Source organism: Rhipicephalus microplus, chromosome 2 (genome assembly GCF_043290135.1).
Source record: "Rhipicephalus microplus isolate Deutch F79 chromosome 2, USDA_Rmic, whole genome shotgun sequence".
Taxonomy (NCBI): domain Eukaryota; kingdom Metazoa; phylum Arthropoda; class Arachnida; order Ixodida; family Ixodidae; genus Rhipicephalus; species Rhipicephalus microplus.
This window is the reverse complement of record NC_134701.1, coordinates 293,513,235-293,530,625: the sequence shown is the minus strand read 5'-3', so window position 1 is coordinate 293,530,625 and position 17,391 is coordinate 293,513,235. Positions and strand designations below refer to the sequence as shown.

The following is a 17,391-nucleotide window of genomic DNA, read 5'->3' as shown; positions in this document are numbered from 1 at the left end:
ATGGTCACAACATGATGGCGAAGTGTGTTTAAACACATTTGTGTGAGATGCTTTTAGAGCTTCACATGGCAGGACGGCCCACTTTGCTCCTACGCAGCTCTGCACAAAAACAAGTATTTGTAATAGGGCTAAATAGGACATTTAGAAATTGCACTTAGAATTCACTTGCTTTATTAAGATGCAAATTGAGGAATATGTGCCATAATTTTAGGGTTGCTAAGCGGACGCAAATGTTTCGAGTGGGGGAGCTTCAATGATAAATGCGCTGCAGCAGAGCCGTAGGATGCTGGTGATGATGATTATAAAAGCGTTCGATTTTAATAATTGGCAAGTGTATTTATGTGCATGGTTTACTGCCTCATGCTCACCAAGTTTGCAATATATTACAGAAACTGTGATATGTAGAGGAAGGTTAAACTTGTGCTCAAGTATCATTCATTCATCTCTATTTTACCATGCTGATAATACGCCCCTTATAGCCCCTCAAGACAACAATTACAATTGCCGGCGGATTTTTTGGACTTCGAAAATTCAGACTTGTTGGATAATTCAGACTTCATTAATGTACAGTCAAGGTTACCATAGCACTAATGCATTTTCGTGGCCGATTTTTCAGACGAATTTATTCTCAAAGGTTCAATTTTTTTTAACAAATTGCTCATTTTGAGCCAGGCCGCTTGATTTTGAAAACCGTGATGTTGGATTTTCTGTTGGCTTGGTAAAGTTTGGCTTTCAGTGGCTAGTTGTGTACCGTATTTTCCGGTGTATAAGACGCGGTTTTTTTCCGAAATTTTCGGAGGTGCGTCTTATACAATGGTGCGTCTTATACGCACTTTTTTTGGTAGTTTTTTGGGAGAAACTCGTGTTGATGCTCATTAGTCTTTTTTTTTAAACCACTAGAGCAGCCCAATGCGAATTATGCATCATAATTACAATAACGAACACTCAACGTGCCGGTACTACAGTTTTAAAACAAAACCAAAGTACATAAAACGGAAAAATTTAAAAAAGTATGTCGTCGTGCGAGTTCTCAGCTCACTGAAACTGCGCGAGTTTCAGAGGCTGTACCATAGAGAGCTGTACTCAGTGAGTGAAATCGGCGTAAGATGGCGATAGGTGCGCGACGGGTTCGGCGGTTTGGTTCGGATTCGGCCGCTACTGCCGCTACCACCGCTACGCTGTCGTTCAGCGAGTTGGACTAGTCGCCATTTGCAACTTCATTCGTTCGGTTGGTCCGCGCCTTTGTTACCTTCACCTGCAGTATGCCGGCTAAACGGAAAAGTTACACGGCGAAGTTTAAGCTTGCTGCTCTGAAGTATGCAGAGGACTACGGAAACTGGGCAGCGGGCCGTCATTTCGACGTCACGGAGAAGATGGTCCGCACATGGCGACAGTCGACTGCTAAGCTTCAGGCCATGAAGAGTGACAAGAAAGCTGACCGCGGCAAGAAAGCACGATGGCCAGACCTTGAGGGACGTCTGCACTCATGGATACTGGAGCAGCGTGCCCAAGGTAGGGCGATGTCAACGGTGCAGCTGCGTCTCAAAGCGCAGGCGCTAGCTAAGGAGGTGGGCGCCGTTGATTTTGTTGGCGGGCCGTCCTGGTGCTCCAGATTTATGCGCCGCAAAGCGCTGGCGATGAGGGCCTGCACAAGCATGTGCCAGAATCTGCCAGCAGATTTCAAGGACAAGCTTGAAAGATTCCAGGCTTTCGTTAAGAAAGCCATTGAAGACGATGGCAGCGGCAACAGCCATATAATAAACATGGACGAGGTGCCACTTACGTTTGACATCCCAATGGAAAGGAGTGTGGCACCGAAAGGTGACAAGTCTGTCACCATCAAAACTACCGGCCACGAAAAAGCGCACTTCACGGTTGTGCTGGCATGTTGCGCCGACGGGCAAAAACTTCCGCCAATGATTATATTCAAGCGGAAGACGATGCCGAAAGAGTCTTTCCCGTCTGGTGTCGTCATAGAAACGAACGTGAAAGGCTGGATGGACGAAGAGATGATGGGCAAGTGGCTTGAAAAATGCTTTTCTAAGCGACCGGACGGTTTCTTTCATGCGAAGAAGGGCCTCCTGGTATTGGATAGCATGCGGGCGCATATAACGGAGCTCACTTTGAAGCGCATCAAGGCAAAAAACTGCACCGCTGCGGTTATCCCAGGCGGGATGACAAAAATGCTTCAGCCGTTGGACATCTCGGTGAACCGCAGTTTCAAGGCTATTCTGCGGCGCCTGTGGGAGTCATGGATGTCCGACGGCGAGCATAGCTATACCGCAACTGGACGCATGAGGCGTGCTTTGTTTTGCGAGGTCGCAAAGTGGGTGCGCGAAGCCTGGTGTGCGGTGTCACAGGCCACCGTAACTGCGGGGTTCCGCAAGGCAGGCCTGCTAGCATCCTCAGCCCCTGGCCTCGACGCCGACGACAGCAGCAGCAGCAGCGATTCCGAAGAGGAAACAGAGGAAGTCCCAGCGTCACTGCCGCCAGAGCTCGTTGAACTATTCCAAAGCGCGTCGGAGGACGGGGACTTTGAGGGCTTTGAGGAATAAAATGTTTTCCTACAGTCGTGCGGAACGTTTCAGTGGGTGCGCATTATTTTTTCTCACAAGTTCGGTGTAGTATAAGTTTTCTTACGGACTGGCGCTCAGAAACGTAAGTACGGCATTTTACAATGCTCGCTCAACTGCACGTTATGAAGTTTCTTTGCGGAAAGTGAGTGAATGTAGGTGCGTCTTATACACCGGTGCGTCTTATATATATTAATTTTTGCATGAAAACTTGCGAAAACTGGGGGGTGCATCTTATACAAAGGTGCGCTTTATACACCGGAAAATACGGTAGTTATCAAGACTGGAAGCATGCACAACCTTCTGGTTTTGAAGACCATCTCGATACTCCTTGCCTGGCAAAACTATCATTGGATGCAACTTTTATTTTTCAGTCAGCCCTATTACACCCTTGTAGTTTACCATTAGCGTGATAGCAAAGATTAAGGGAATAGGGTTACCATACCGCAAACGCTTGTTGTGGACAGTGCCTTATAGTTGAACGGGATAACGTCTATGTGGTTTACGTGCCACAGCTGAGACAGTGGCACCAGCTATTAAAGGATGAATAAGCTAAAGAATGGTGAAAAGGAAAAGAAAACGAGAATGTTAACCTGTGTCCTCACGCGAACCAATGGTATAATTTTTTTTAGTAATATTACAGGTAAATGGCAAGCAAAACCATTTTAAGCAGTCGCTTTCTGCGAATAAAGTGAATGTTTGAACTACAGAAAAATCACTTAAAAGCGGGCATCTGAAACCGCCGCCATGTTTTACATACACTATGTAAACCACGCTAACATGGTAACGTTAAATTCGAAAAATAGCGAGCGTACGGTGAGCGGTATGGGTCACGTACGTTACTGCTCATGCACACTTCGATCCTGCTATCCCGGTAAGCCCGCTATCCCGCTAAGCCTGGTAAACTATAACTGTCTATTGTCATCATTAATACGCCGGTAGTTTGTGTGTGTGTGTGCCTGCATGCACATGCGTGTGTGTGTGTGATTGTTTTTCCCACGGCGGAAGAAAGAGAATGTGGTTCTTCCGTCTGTCATTCCGCACGTGGTCGTGTTGGTGCTGTATTAACTGTTTTTGAGCCATTGTGCGTGTCACATGTTCTCTGCTGCTGTGGTTGCTCAGTAGCACTCAGTAGTTAACGTGTTCATTTTGAAACAATCGCAGGCGTGGCAATAATGTTTCGATGGAGGCAAAATGCTGGAGGTTCGCATACTGTGCGATGTCTGTGAAGGTCCGCTTCATCAAAGAGATACCGAACAAAATTTTTGCCCCCGAGATTTTCAGCGAAATTGAAGGATTGGGCCCTGAAATCTATAGAGGCAACCTTCATTCCATGCAAAAACTACAAGAAAATAATAAATTTAATGCGTTTTTCACAAACTTCCGTGTCTAGCGGCCACGTAGTGAACTAGAGAAGGTGACGTTTCGTGACGTCCACAAACCTGAAACGGGCAAGCCAACAATGCCAGCTGTCGCCTGCATCTCTCGACTCTCTCAACTCCCACTTCGGTTCCCAAAACCGGTATGAACAAAAACAACAGCGAACAATGCTTCCAGCTGGGGCAAAGCACCAGAGCTTTTGTGGAAGGGAGAGAGTGGGATGAAAGGACAGGTGGAGAAAAGGTAGAGGAGGACAAGAACACTTGCATACTGCATGCTCCTCGGTGAGTGTGACGTCACGGCTTGCACTCGCAAGCAGCCGCAGCATGCGGACAATCCATCAAAAATACAACCAGCTGTTCAAAAATACGAGAAATAAACTTCGTTTATCGAAACAGTGGCATCTTCCGACACGAATTTCGAAGTTTCGTCAGTTTTTCCACTTCTTGTTCATCATCATCACAAGCCTGACTACGGCCACTGCAGGGAAAAAGCCTCTCCCATGATCTGCCATTCAACCCTGTCTTGTGCTTTCTGTAGCCACGCTATACCTGCGAACTTTTTAATCTTATTGGCCCACATAACTTTCTGTCCACCCTTCGTGCATTTGCCTTCTCTGGAAATCCAGTCGGTTATCCTTAATGACCAGCAGTCGTCCTGCCTACATGCTACGAGCCTGGCCTATGTCCATTTTTTCTTCTTGATTTTAACTATGATATCCTTAACCCCAGTTTGTTCCCTAACCCACTCTGCTGTCTTCTTGTCTCATAAAGTTACACCTTTCATCTTGCTTTCCATTGCTCGCTGCGTCGTCCTCAATTTAAGTTGAACCCTTTTTGTAAGCCTCCAAGTTTCTGCTCCATAGGCAAGTCCCGGCAAGATGCAGCTGTTATATACCTTCCTCTTGAGGATCGGTGGCAGATTACCATTCAGGATTTGAGAATACTTGCCGAATGTGATCCACCCCATTCTTATTCTTTTGGTTATTTCACTCACATGGTTCGGCTCCGCGGTTTGTCCTAAGGAGACAACTTTTAGCATCTCTCCATCTATCACAAAGTGCTATTTTCTGCTGAGACTGTTGCACATTACTTTAGTTTTATGCATATTAATTTTAAGGCCTACTTTTCTGCTTTCCGTGCCCAGTTCTGTAATCATAAGCTGTGCCCTGAGCCACTCATCAAGGCAATGTCATTAGCAAAGTGCAGGTTGCTAATATACTCTCCATCTCTAACACTTCCCAATTTAGGGTACTGAAAACCTCCTGTAAACATGTGCTGAATAGCATTGGAAAGATCGTGTCTCCTTGCCTTACGCCCTTCTTTATTGGGATTCTGTTGCTTGCTTTCTTTATGTGGAACTATGGTGGCTGTGAATCCACCATGGAGAAAGGAAATACAGAGGAGGGGCCCTATTGTATCCCAATGCATTGCGAGAAGTATGGCGGAAGTAATGTCAATTTTACGGGGCAAACAAGCCGGTATGGGGCAAACAAAACAGTAGACCCTCTGCGGCGTGCTTTCCGTGCTAGTTCACTTCAGCACGAACTTATAGTCCTGGCGTAAACTTAACATGTATTGTGAGGTTCGCATGCAGTAAAATGTTGGAAGCACACGTTTCCCAGACTGTTCGTGCGTGGCAGGCCCGAGCGCGGCGTGCTGAAATACTTCAAAGAGCATTTTTGTGCAACAGAACACAAGGTACCGGTATGTTCCGTAATCAAATTCATTCAGCCCCTGCATCATCGTATTAGAACCAATTCAGCAATGACTCATGCGTTCTGCTCGCCATAAGGCTTTTTTTTTTTTCGTAGCCAGATTACACAATCTATGGGCCGATTAGCAGTATCCTTACTCGTATATATGGTGAGAGTGTGGCAACACGCAATTTTAAGAGCTTTCTTTGTAGCTATTCCGTGCAATGCCAACCTAGTACTTGACGTAACGTCACGGCGAAAAGAAGATGCCACTGTATTGCAAACGCGATCATGCACGTAAAGTGTGTAATTTCAATGTGCACACAACTAAAAAACAGTAAGCGCACTCCACACAATACAAACACACTTAGTCGGATAACAAGAAAAGTTTGTTGTCCTTCGATATGAATGACACAACTACTGAAGATGCAATATGACGTCTACAACACCAAAAACAAAAGTTCGCGTGTGCTCTCAGTTGACACAATGAATAATAACCAATGGAGCATACAGCCGAGAGCTCCGCATGCAGATACTATGAATTAGTGATCAGAAATGAAGCGAACATACGTGAAAAGTGACACAAGGTAATTTCGGCAATGCACGCGATTCACACCGAGTATAAACAACAACTGGGCATCACACAGCTTTTCTAAAAAAACAAGCAAAAAGAGCAGCATTTGCGAATAGACTTGCCGCTAGCCCCGCTTCCAAGGCCGCCACACGGTGGAAATAGCAAAGTGTTTATATTTGCTACTCCACTAGAAGGAGGTGTGGAAGTTTGCGATGTGACGGCTTCACGAATATGACGTCAGGTGTTCTCTTTAGTTTTTCCTTCCTCCATGGGATCCACTGTACATTTCTTTCAGTATGTTTACGTAGGGTTCTTCGATGCCCTGACTCCGCAGTGCCTTCATTACTGCTGAAGTCTCGACTGACTTAAACGCCTTCGTGTAATCTATGAAGGCCATGTATAGGAGTTAGTTGTATTCCATGCATTTCTCTATTACCTGATTGATAGTATGAATATGGTCTATTGTGGAGTAGCCTGTACGAAACACTGCTTGGTCCTTTGGTTGATTGAACTCTTATGGAGTCTTAAGTCTATTCGCTATTATTTCTGTAAATAGTTTGCAGAGAACGGACAGTTGGCTGATCACCTTATAATTTTTAAAGTCCTTCAGGTCTCCTTTCTTATTAATTAAGATGATGTTGGTGTTCTTCCAAGATTCTGGTACCCGTCTCATCAGGAGACACTTTGTATATAAGGTGGCCAGTCTGTGTTACACAATTTCTCTGCCATCTTTCAGGAGGTCTTGATTGATTTGTGGGGTTTAACGTCCCAAAACCACCATATGATTATGAGAGACGCCATAGTGGAGGGCTCCGGAAATTTCGACCACCTGGGGTTCTTTAACGTGCACCCAAATCTGAGCACACGGGCCTACGACATTTCCGCCTCCATCGGAAATGCAGCCGCCACAGCCGGGATTTGAACCCGCGACCTGCGGGTCAGCAGCCGAGTACCTTAGCCACTAGACCACCGCGGCGGGGCGATCTTTCAGGAGGTCTGTTGTTGCCTTATCCTCAAGCAGCGGCTTTGCCTCTTTGCACTCCTTCTAGAGCTTTTCTTAGCTCCCCTGCCAATACTGGTAGAATTTTGAATTCCTCTAGACTATTATTGTTTCCCACAATATCATCCTGCTTGTTTTCGTTTCTGTACAGCTCTGTAGAACTCTACCGCCACCTCGACTATCTTATCCATATTGGTGACATTGCCTCCCTTGTTCCTTAATGCATACATTAGATTTCTGCCTATGCACAAGTTTGCCTTCGCAGATTTCAGGCATCTGCCGCTTTTCACAGCCTACTCAAATCTCTTTGTTATACCTTCTCACGTCGGCTACCTTATATCTATTGATTAACTTCAAAAGCTACACTAGGTCTATTTTATCAGTTGCATTTCACGCTTTCATGATTTGTCGTCTTTTAAGATTTTTCGTCTCCTAAGATAGTTTGCCAGTTTCTTGTCTAGTGACTGAAGCTCCGACTTTAATGGCACAGTCTTTGATTATACTAGTAAGATTATCGTTCACTGTGTCAACTCTAACCTCCGTTACTTCAATTAGTGCCTCAAACCTACTCTGAAGTGAAACTCTGAATTCTTGTACTTTTGCTCTCACGGCTAGTTCATTAATTGGCTTCTTGCGTATCAGTTTTTGTCGTTGCCTTTTTAAATCAAGGTGAATATGAGCTCTTACCATTCTATGGTCACTGCATCGGATCTTGCCAACTACTTCTACATCGTGGACAATGCTTGGGTGTGCACACAGAATGAAGTCTATTTGATCTTTAATTTTGCAGTTAGTACTTTGCCACGCCAACTTACGCTTAGCTCGTTTTCTTCAAAAATTATTACGTTCTGCGAACTCTACAGACACTCCCCTCTGGCATTTCTAGAGATCTAGAGACGATGCCATATTCCCCCACTGCATGTTCTCCGGCTCGTTTCTTGCTTACTTTGGCATCAAAGTCGCTCATCAGAATAGTATACTGTGTCTTTATTAGAGGCGACTCTACGTCTTCATAGAAGCCTTCATTCAAATGATCCCCATGGCTCTAAGTAGGCACGTAGGCCTGTACCACCTTCATCGTGTATCTTTTGTTAAACTTGGTTACCGTATTTACTCGTGTAATGAACCCATTCACCTAATGAACCCACCCCCCACCTTGGTCCTCGAAAAAAAAAAATTTCTTTGATCTATCTGTTCATTTTATTTCGGTATGATAGCCAGTGCTGTTAATGATTGAAACAATGTTAAATCAAACCAATACAGTAAAGCCTCGTTATAATGAAATGGGATATAACAAACTAATGGATATAACGAAGCAATTGTAATTTCCCTTAAAATTACCGTACGCGCCCATGTATTAAAAACCTCATTTTAACGAAGTGAAAATTTCCCCACCATAGATATAATGAACCATTCCTCGTCCACCATGAGCATTAACTGATCATTTTGGTACAAGTCCATTCTCAATACCTCATAGCGCGTGGCGGTTTAAGTCTCATCACGACTGCGGTAATTCAAAACTCGCGCCTTGTGCTTCCCGGGAGTCACTTGCCAACACGCGTGTGGGATCGAGTCTCCCTGCTTCCCTTCTCTTCTTGAACTAATGGACTCGCCCGCCTCCCTTCTTTTGTAGAACTCTTTGACCCGTCCGTGCATATAACCTCCTTCTCCCCTTCAGCTCCGCGCTGGCGCCTCACGCGCCGCCGGGGCAGCGGAGATTGTGACTTTCTTCTTTTTCGTACGCTATGGAAGAACAACACCGCCTCTATTAGTTTCTGCGGCTAGACACAAGATGGACAACGGCAGTGGCAAACGTATGTGCAAAAATATAACAATCTAGCAGAGGTCAGCAATATTGAAAGCCCTTAAGTCTGGTATCAAGAAAAAAAAAAGAAGCCAAAATTTTTGGCGATGTGTGGGTAACGCGGGCGACCGGCCCAGACGATGTGGGTTGTGCCTGACTGCAACACTTTCTGCGTGTACGTCAGTGCTGATGCTGACGCAGTCAGATGTGGAAATTGTGCCTGTGATGACGGGTGTGCATGACGACAGTGACGAATGTGTTGACACCCCAGAGCCTACTGTTGGCGAACCCGACGTACCGACACCCGTGCAAGTGCTGGATGTGACAGACCTGCTGTGCCGCTTCTTTGGTGCTTACAATGACGGCAAGGAAGCACTCTGCAACTTGAAAAGCAGACATCCGCGTGAGGAAAAGTCGGCAAAAGTCTATTGAAGATTATTTTTCTTCGAAGTGATCTGGCAGCTGACGTGCTAAATTTGGCCAAAATAAAGTGCATTGTTCTTTATTATTTTGCAAGTTTTTTGCCTTCCGATGACAGTTTTTCTTTGCTCGGAAAGCAGCTCCGATATTCGGTGGCAAGTACGTTCTCTCCTGCTGGCTAATTGTCGGTAGAAATAGATATTGGCCATAACAAACTAATGGTTATAACGAAGTAATTACGACTCTTCCTTCAACTTCATTATAACGAGGTTTGACTGCACATAACAAAATAACCGCGCAATAAAAGTCAAAACAGAGTTTTGCAATCATGCCAAACAGTTGCGAGCAGGGTGAGCGCGGACGACGTAAGTAAAAATTTGAAAGTCGCGCCTTTCATGATAAAGCGCCATCTGTCGAATGCAGAAAAAACCTTTTTACTGATAGCGCCACAAAAGTACAGCGGCACAAAAACAAAGGGCGTGGCCTCCAAAACGGTGCGTGCACGGCACAGAAATGCACCGCGCACATGCCTTCTCGGACTTTCGCGGTGCGCAACCACTCACCGCGTCGATGGCACATTGTGCACCTGCAATGTCTACCGCAATGTTTGTGCACCGCCATCAGACGTTGCGTTTTTGTTGTTTGGTTTGTCGTTGTGAACTTAGTTAGAACATCTGCCGCTCAGGGCGCGTTCGGCTAGTACGCTAGCTACACGGATAGTTATGAACAGCACGTTCTGGAGCGTTGGAACTGAGCGGCTGGACGACACTTCGGCGTGGATCTGTGCGTTTTCGTTACAGGAGGAAACAAAAAGAGCTTCGGGCTACAAAAAAAGATTTGTCGCACATTTCGCGGGCCAGAACAAGCAAAGCCATCATGCAAATTTTTCGCTGTTATAATTCCCGTGACTTCTTTCTCCCGCGTAATGAACACTCACTTTAAATTGGTGTCAACATTTCTCAAAAAAAGGTGGGTTCATTACGCAGATAGGTATGGGTATGATACTTGCCACCCTCTTACTGATGCTACAGTATTCCTCCATGTTGCCAGCGATATTCTTGTGTATAGAAAATCCCATGCCTAGTACTTCTGTCAACTAATCCCCAATAACAATACGTGTCCATTCTTCAGCACTGTATTTATTTATTTATTTATTTATTTATTTATTTATTTATTTATTTATTTATTTATTTATACCTACAGCACCCTCTGGGGTCATTATTCTAGGGGGTTTACAAATTCAAAGTACATTTAAATCAGTGGGGACAAGTTGAATTGCAAGGCACACAAAAATAAAAACAAATCAAGAATACCTAAATCACAGCATACAACATCATTGTGTGACCACATACTCCTTCAAAAGGGAAGGAAACGCTGTGGAAGGGGCGGTCACAATGTTTTTTGGAAGACTGTTCCATTCGTGTATAGTTTTAGGAAAAAAAGTATTTGCATACGTTGATGTTCGGCACATATATTCACACACTTTCAAAGGATGGTCCCGCCGTGATGAGATGTATGTTGGTGGTCTGATGTATTTGTTTTTATCGATCCCTGTTTTGTCGTTTATTAGGTTGTAGAAAAGACATAGCCTGATATATTTACGTTTTGAGGAGAGTAACGGCCAACCAAGTGAACTAACGATTTCGCTAGACCTTCTGGTGAAGTTATAATCACCCGTCGCACGTTTCTGAATGCACTCCAATGCATCAATATTTAACTTGTGGCCGGGTCCCAGGCAGTGCAAGCATATTCTAAAATCGAGCATACATTTGACACGTAAAGAACAGAGGGGGCGGTTCGGAAATTGCGGCGTAGGAAGTTCGGCACGCGACTGCCTTTAACTGATACCGTGCGAACATGATCATTCCACGATAGTGTGCTGTTGATGACAACGCCAAGATACTTGTATTCATTTACCATGGATAATGGTATCCTTTCCATGAAGTAGTTAGTTTGTGATAAAAGGCTGCTTTTTCTTGGTAAACCTAACGACACAGCACTTGGACAAGTTAAGCTCCATTTTCCACAAACTGCACCATGGTATTACTGAGCCAAGGTCTTTCTGCAGTTGTTGGAATCTTGAGTTCGAAATCTTAAGCTTCACGTGTCCTCTACATGACGCTGACAGTGACTTTGCTGGCTCAGCAAAGTCATTGTCAGCGTCATGAGTAAAAAAAAGTGAAAAAAATTTTAAAAAATTTTTTTCACTTTTTGGTCCCAAAGAGCAGTCTGCCCCCTTAAAAGTGATTGTTTCGGAAGTCAACTTTTTGACATCTTCATGATAAATCACTTTATATGGTAATCATGATGGTTCAGTGCATAGTTTACTGTCCTCGTAACATATCTCCTGAGTTGCTTCCGATTTGCACCATTTCTTTTGGCTGTTTAAATATTACTCGGATTTTGGCAAATTTCAATTTATATAATTTTTTTGTATATTTTGAGTAATGTGATGCTAAATACTCTAAACATCTATAAAACAAATTTTAGACAAAAGGTCCGATACCTTTTTTTTTTTTTTCTCTAAAAGGTAGCAACATACAGTAGACTCCTTTTAAACGAAACCTGAAGGGAGAAGGAAAATGTGTTTCCTTTAAAGGAGTTTCATTTACTGAGAGATAAACAGGGGTGCAATATTCAAGTAGGGAACCAAACATATTAGAGGCAGTTGTTCCATTTAAGAAGCAATTTCGTTTAAGAGAGTTTCGTTTAATGGCAGTCTACTGTATATTTGTGGTGAGTGATGCAAACACGTAATTACTTCCACACAAAGTTCCTTGCCTTATGCCACTTTCTATAGCTAGAAATAATTCGCTGCTTACCTTTTCATCCACTATTTTATGTAATTAGCCTAGCCATAGATGTAATTACTAGTACATACATTGAGCCCAGACTAAGGACCACTGTCTGCTACTATAGCTATTGTGGGCATTGATTGATTGATATGTGGGGTTTAACGTCCCAAAACCACCATATGACTATGAGAGACGCCGTAGTGGAGGGCTCCGGAAATTTCGACCACCTGGGGTTCTTTAACGTGCACCCAAATCTGAGCACACGGGCCTACAACATTTCCGCCTCCATCGGAAATGCAGCCGCCGCAGCGGGGATTGTGGGCATTGAGGCTAGCCCGCCGCCATTGCGCAGGCTTTGCCGCCTATTTCTGCTGTTCTCATGTCCGAACATGACTCTCCCCTCCTCCGTGGTCTGTCACACTGGGGGAGCGGGAGTGGCTATTAACCTCTCTCACCCGGTAGCGGATGTTGACTGTGGCGCCGTGCGTAAAGTCTCTTGGGACGTTGCGTAGTGAGTCAGTCAGATTTCTCCCGGACAACTTAATGTGAGCACGCATTTCTCTCACATCCGTCGACTCCTATTGTTTGGGGCTCGTTTGGACTTCACCAACGACACCTTGCATCCGCGGCGAACGCTTACCTTTTTTGTTGCCCCCCCCCCCCCCTCGAACGCTAGGCTCCATCGACCGGGCCCTTTGTATCGGTGTCACCGTGAATCTCTTTTGCCTACGAAGATGTGCTCGCAGCACACTGTGTAGTACTTCTCGCCTGTGGCATAGATAAACCCATTTGTTTTCCCGCTGCCCCTGTTGCAACGGGCACTGTACTGCGTTTTTCGTTGCCGTAGGCAATAAGGTGTTGCGATCTGTTGGGAGCAGTACTGTGTATTTGCCACGCTGCCCTTGGTGGCTTGGCTGTCCGAACGAGCATGTGCAAAGGCGACGGTTAATGCGTGTCCTGCGGCGCGCTACGACCCGACTCACACAAGTGGCTATACTTCTGCGGAATACATGTACACTACACTATTTACCAGAGTTTTATTTACTACTCCAAAATGCCAACAAAATAGGATACAGCCCTGAATGCAACGCCAGTCTATTCTTTACCAATCAGAAATTTTTCGCGTTTACTTTCCGTGCACTCCAACCACCCGCATCGTATACGCTCAACATAACAATGATATAGACGTAGCCAATCAATTTGCAGAACAGGAGCATGCGAATCGTCAGTTGACCGGAAACGTCGAAGTAGGAGTGCGATCACTAGAAATAAGTAAAAATCCGACATTGTGGACACTTTAAAACCAACAATGTCAAATTTGAGCAAGACAGAAAAAAGTTCGGAGAGAATAAACGCATGAGAAGGAGGGTCATCAGCATTAAGCCAGCTTATGCTCGCAAGGTCAGAAATTTGAAACCGTGCGATGCTTTTTTTTATATATATATATATGAAAAAATTAATTTTCTCACAGTTAATAAGAGAAGGCCAGGTGAGCTACGAGTCAGATGAAGTTGAGAGCTGAAAGGCAGTTAGTAGGTGTTTTAAAGCGCTAAGAAAGTGCAACAGAATTCTTGTTCAGTATTCTTTTAAATCCCACCAAACAGACAAGACATTACTTGCATGGATCTTTTTTTTTACCAGCATCAATTTTTATTTGCTTGGTGCAATGGAGCCCCTAACCAGGTCGCCCGCAACGGTCGGCAGTAGCGATTGCCAATGCGCTGACTTCGTTGTGGTCACCCGAATACAATTGAATCTGCTTGTCCCTAATCAAGCACAGTGTGAAGCAGAGCATCATTGGAGGTTTTTTAAGGCTGTTCTGATCAAAATAAATGTCATTTTCATGTCCGAACCAATTTTTTGGACTATGATTTTCCAAATTATTTCACGGACCCCACCAGGTTGAGAAAATATCTTCCGTTGTGTAACCTACTCTTTTCCAACCAGTGTAGTCTGAAGAGTGAGATTGCCCTCTAGGGTTGAGAATGAGTGAGGAGCACTTGCATAACTGCCCATTCAAATGAGATCACCCACCAGCCAAGGTAATGCTGAACCCCTGCTGCATAAAACTATGCAAACCTGTGCAGTTCATCGAGTCCTCGGTTCAGTAGTTGTTGCACCACCTCCACGCTGCCTTGGGCAGCTGCAATGGAGAGCACTGTTCGTCCTTCGGCATCAATGCTGTCCACATAGGCGCCCCAGAAGAGGAGCAGGCCCACCACGTCAGCATGGCCCATGGACGCAGCAGCAAACAGGGGTGTCCGTCCACTGTGGTCAGCATGGTCTAAGTCGGCCTCGGCTGCAACAGAACAATTCATCAAAACTGCTACTCAATAATGATTATTATTATTATTATGCGAGTGGTTGTGTTCATTCTGAAAATTGAGGAGCTGGTTAGAAAGCTAGAATGTATGAGGCTTCGTGTATAAATCGGATTACTCTTACATATAAATAGTATCAGATTATAAATTTTATTGCTATTGTGTACAGATAGGATCATATTACCCTTAACCGATGACTGAGCTCGTCAATATCATTGCACTATTGTGAGCATCATTTTCTTTGCTGAACAAAAGTTTGCCCAATAAAAAGTTCAGCCTTTACCATGTCTGCCTTGCTCTTTACCGTCAAACCACTTGACAATTTCATATCAATGTTGAATCGTATGCAAGATACGTATCTACCAACCTGGGGACCTGGAAATTTGTGACATTCATACTGTAAGAAGGAAAGCGGCAAGCCAAAGGAAAACTGCCCTACGTTTTGATTACTTTTCAGGGCCATAGAAACATTGTAGAAAGCCATGTATGATAGCCAGAAAAGCTTTTAGATGCCAGTGGTCATACTGGTATGTGTAAATACAAAGCTCCTGCATGAGTGCGTAATTACCAGACAACTCATTGCAGCCCCTTCCCAATCCTAGTTGTCTTTTCCTCATTACACCAATGCATTACAAATAAGGCCACTTATAAAAATTTTAGAGCTTGTTTTCATTAAGAGTGGGCCAATTCTCATAATTTCAAAAATGATTCCAATAGTGTTCCCTATTCAACTTGCACAAAAAGTTTTCCTATTTGAACTTTCCAAAAACAAATAATGTCAACGTCAAATTAAAAATTAACTCCACAAATTTTTTACTGTGCTTCACCTCATCACATTAGGGTTGAATACGACAGTGTGCAATCGCCACGATTCGCAATGTCGTGAATTATTTTTGATTCGATCGACCCTTTGCAGAAAAGCGCTTCCAAAATGTACGCCGTTTCAAGCAGACTTGAGGAGGTGCCCAAAGATGCAAGCTTTGGCCACGCTCGCTCGTGCATCTAAATTAGCTATACTCGTGTGTGTGGAGTACACAGCATTCAGATATGTGGAAAGGGGTCATGGAATATGCGTATAGGAAATGCACACCAGCAGAAGAATAAAATATGTTTTTTACTACTAGCCAGGTTCCTCTTTGCACCTCCAGATGACTCCACCTATCCGGCCTAAATGATGGTGGGGAGATCATCAGGGGAGTGATAGGGCGCACTAAATGGCGCTTAGATATGTGGAGAACCTTATTTCTCCAGAAGGTCGCAAAGTGAGACAGCCCCTCTTCTCTCTTCCCTCCCTCTTTCATAGTGGTCACTGTCTTTGAAGCCCTATCTCAAAAAGAGCTCAATTTTCCGGAGCGCGTGCTGTGAAGCATTAGTATAGAATCGATAATTTGTGATCGGATCACAACTAGGTTTCCTTAATAGTGTGCTGTTCCACACGTGTGCGGTTTTGTCATGTGTGTTGCGCCCCGTGGAATGAGCTATATAATGTGTTGTAAGGGTACGCAATAAACAAAAATTGGAAGTTAGCACTCACACTGTCGTCTGTTTTTTTTTTCTCCTTTTTGACAGCATAGTATCTTTCCTTCACGCTCGAACTGAGCTGCGATAAAGCAATATAATTTTATCATGCACCAATTCGCCCAGTCAGCAGTACTTGTGCCCTGACGCTTGCCAGATAGTGCAAGAGGGTGTTATCGCGTGCATCGTTCAAGTGGTGGAGATGGTTCATCTTATTTGATCTCTGCTTTAGTAGCGCTCGCAGCCCCTGCTTGCACGCTTTTATCCGGGGGTAGAAGTTACGATGGAGGGGGGAGGGGGGGATAATGTTAGGGGCGTAGGCAGAAATTTTTTTCGTGGGGGGGGAGGGCGCCACCTTGATTTGAAGTGGGGTCCAGGCCGGCAGATGTGGTCACACGCCATTTTGTGCTCTGTATGCCATGGCAAAAAGACATATCGGGGGGAGGGAGGGCAGCAGATGCATGGGCCTAGTGTGCCATCCCCTGGCTCCACCACTGGAAGTTATCAATTTGTACTTTGTATGAAGCACAATGGCAAGAACCTATCGGGAGTGTCAATATAATTCTCGTTATAATAAGAATGCAGTTTTTTACCACTAAATACAGTCCAGCCCACATATAGCGGCCCCACTTGAAACGAACTTTCGCTTAAAGCAAACAATATCCACATGACTGTGAAAATATACAATGCTTCAATGGCACAAAATCGCACTTACAACGAACGTCTCGAAGCGCCGCCGATCGGTTACAGCGAACGGAGTCAGCGCACTGTCGACTTCCCGGGAAACAGCTTTCGACCATTGATCAGGCATCGGCGAGGTCCCCATAGATTCTTATTGTTAAACACCAATCCTGCCTTCGCACTCCTCTAGTTGCCACTTCCCCTGACTGCTTTTTGTTACGCACCCCTCTGTCCTTTGTCCCCATGCTACTCTGGGCACCCTGCATTGCCAGACGAGGCCCATGTTTTCACACTGCCACCAGTCTTTCGAAGACGGGTCGGCCATCTCCCCTCAGTTTTTGACCGCTGGTACTGTTGTTGGCGTCGCCGGACTGGAGTGACCAACCAGGCCATCTGACCACCGACTGTATCCAATCGTCTGCGCCTTGTCTAATCGTATTGTTCTAGTGCACGCGAGTACGCTACCCCACCTTACTCTGATAATTCACGATTTCTTTTGTGTTTAAGACCTGTTCTCGGCCACTTGGCATTCTATTCAGCATGCCCTCTGCACGCATGCAGAAGTGTAAAAACAGCTGTTATTTGCGCGGAATGAATGGCAAAATATCAAAATAGGTGAGGCCAGGCAA

At 44.8% G+C, this 17,391-nt stretch overlaps 1 protein-coding gene across 1 annotated transcript in view; it reads right to left on the bottom strand.

The window, feature by feature from the left end:
* LOC119178181 (uncharacterized) overlaps window positions 1-17,391 on the bottom strand; it is a 117,334-nt gene that overhangs the window by 32,015 nt on the left and 67,928 nt on the right. The window contains exon 11 of the mRNA XM_037429368.2: window positions 14,322-14,541. Coding sequence (XP_037285265.2) covers window positions 14,322-14,541 — 220 coding nt within the window. The remainder of the gene's footprint in view (window positions 1-14,321; window positions 14,542-17,391) is intronic.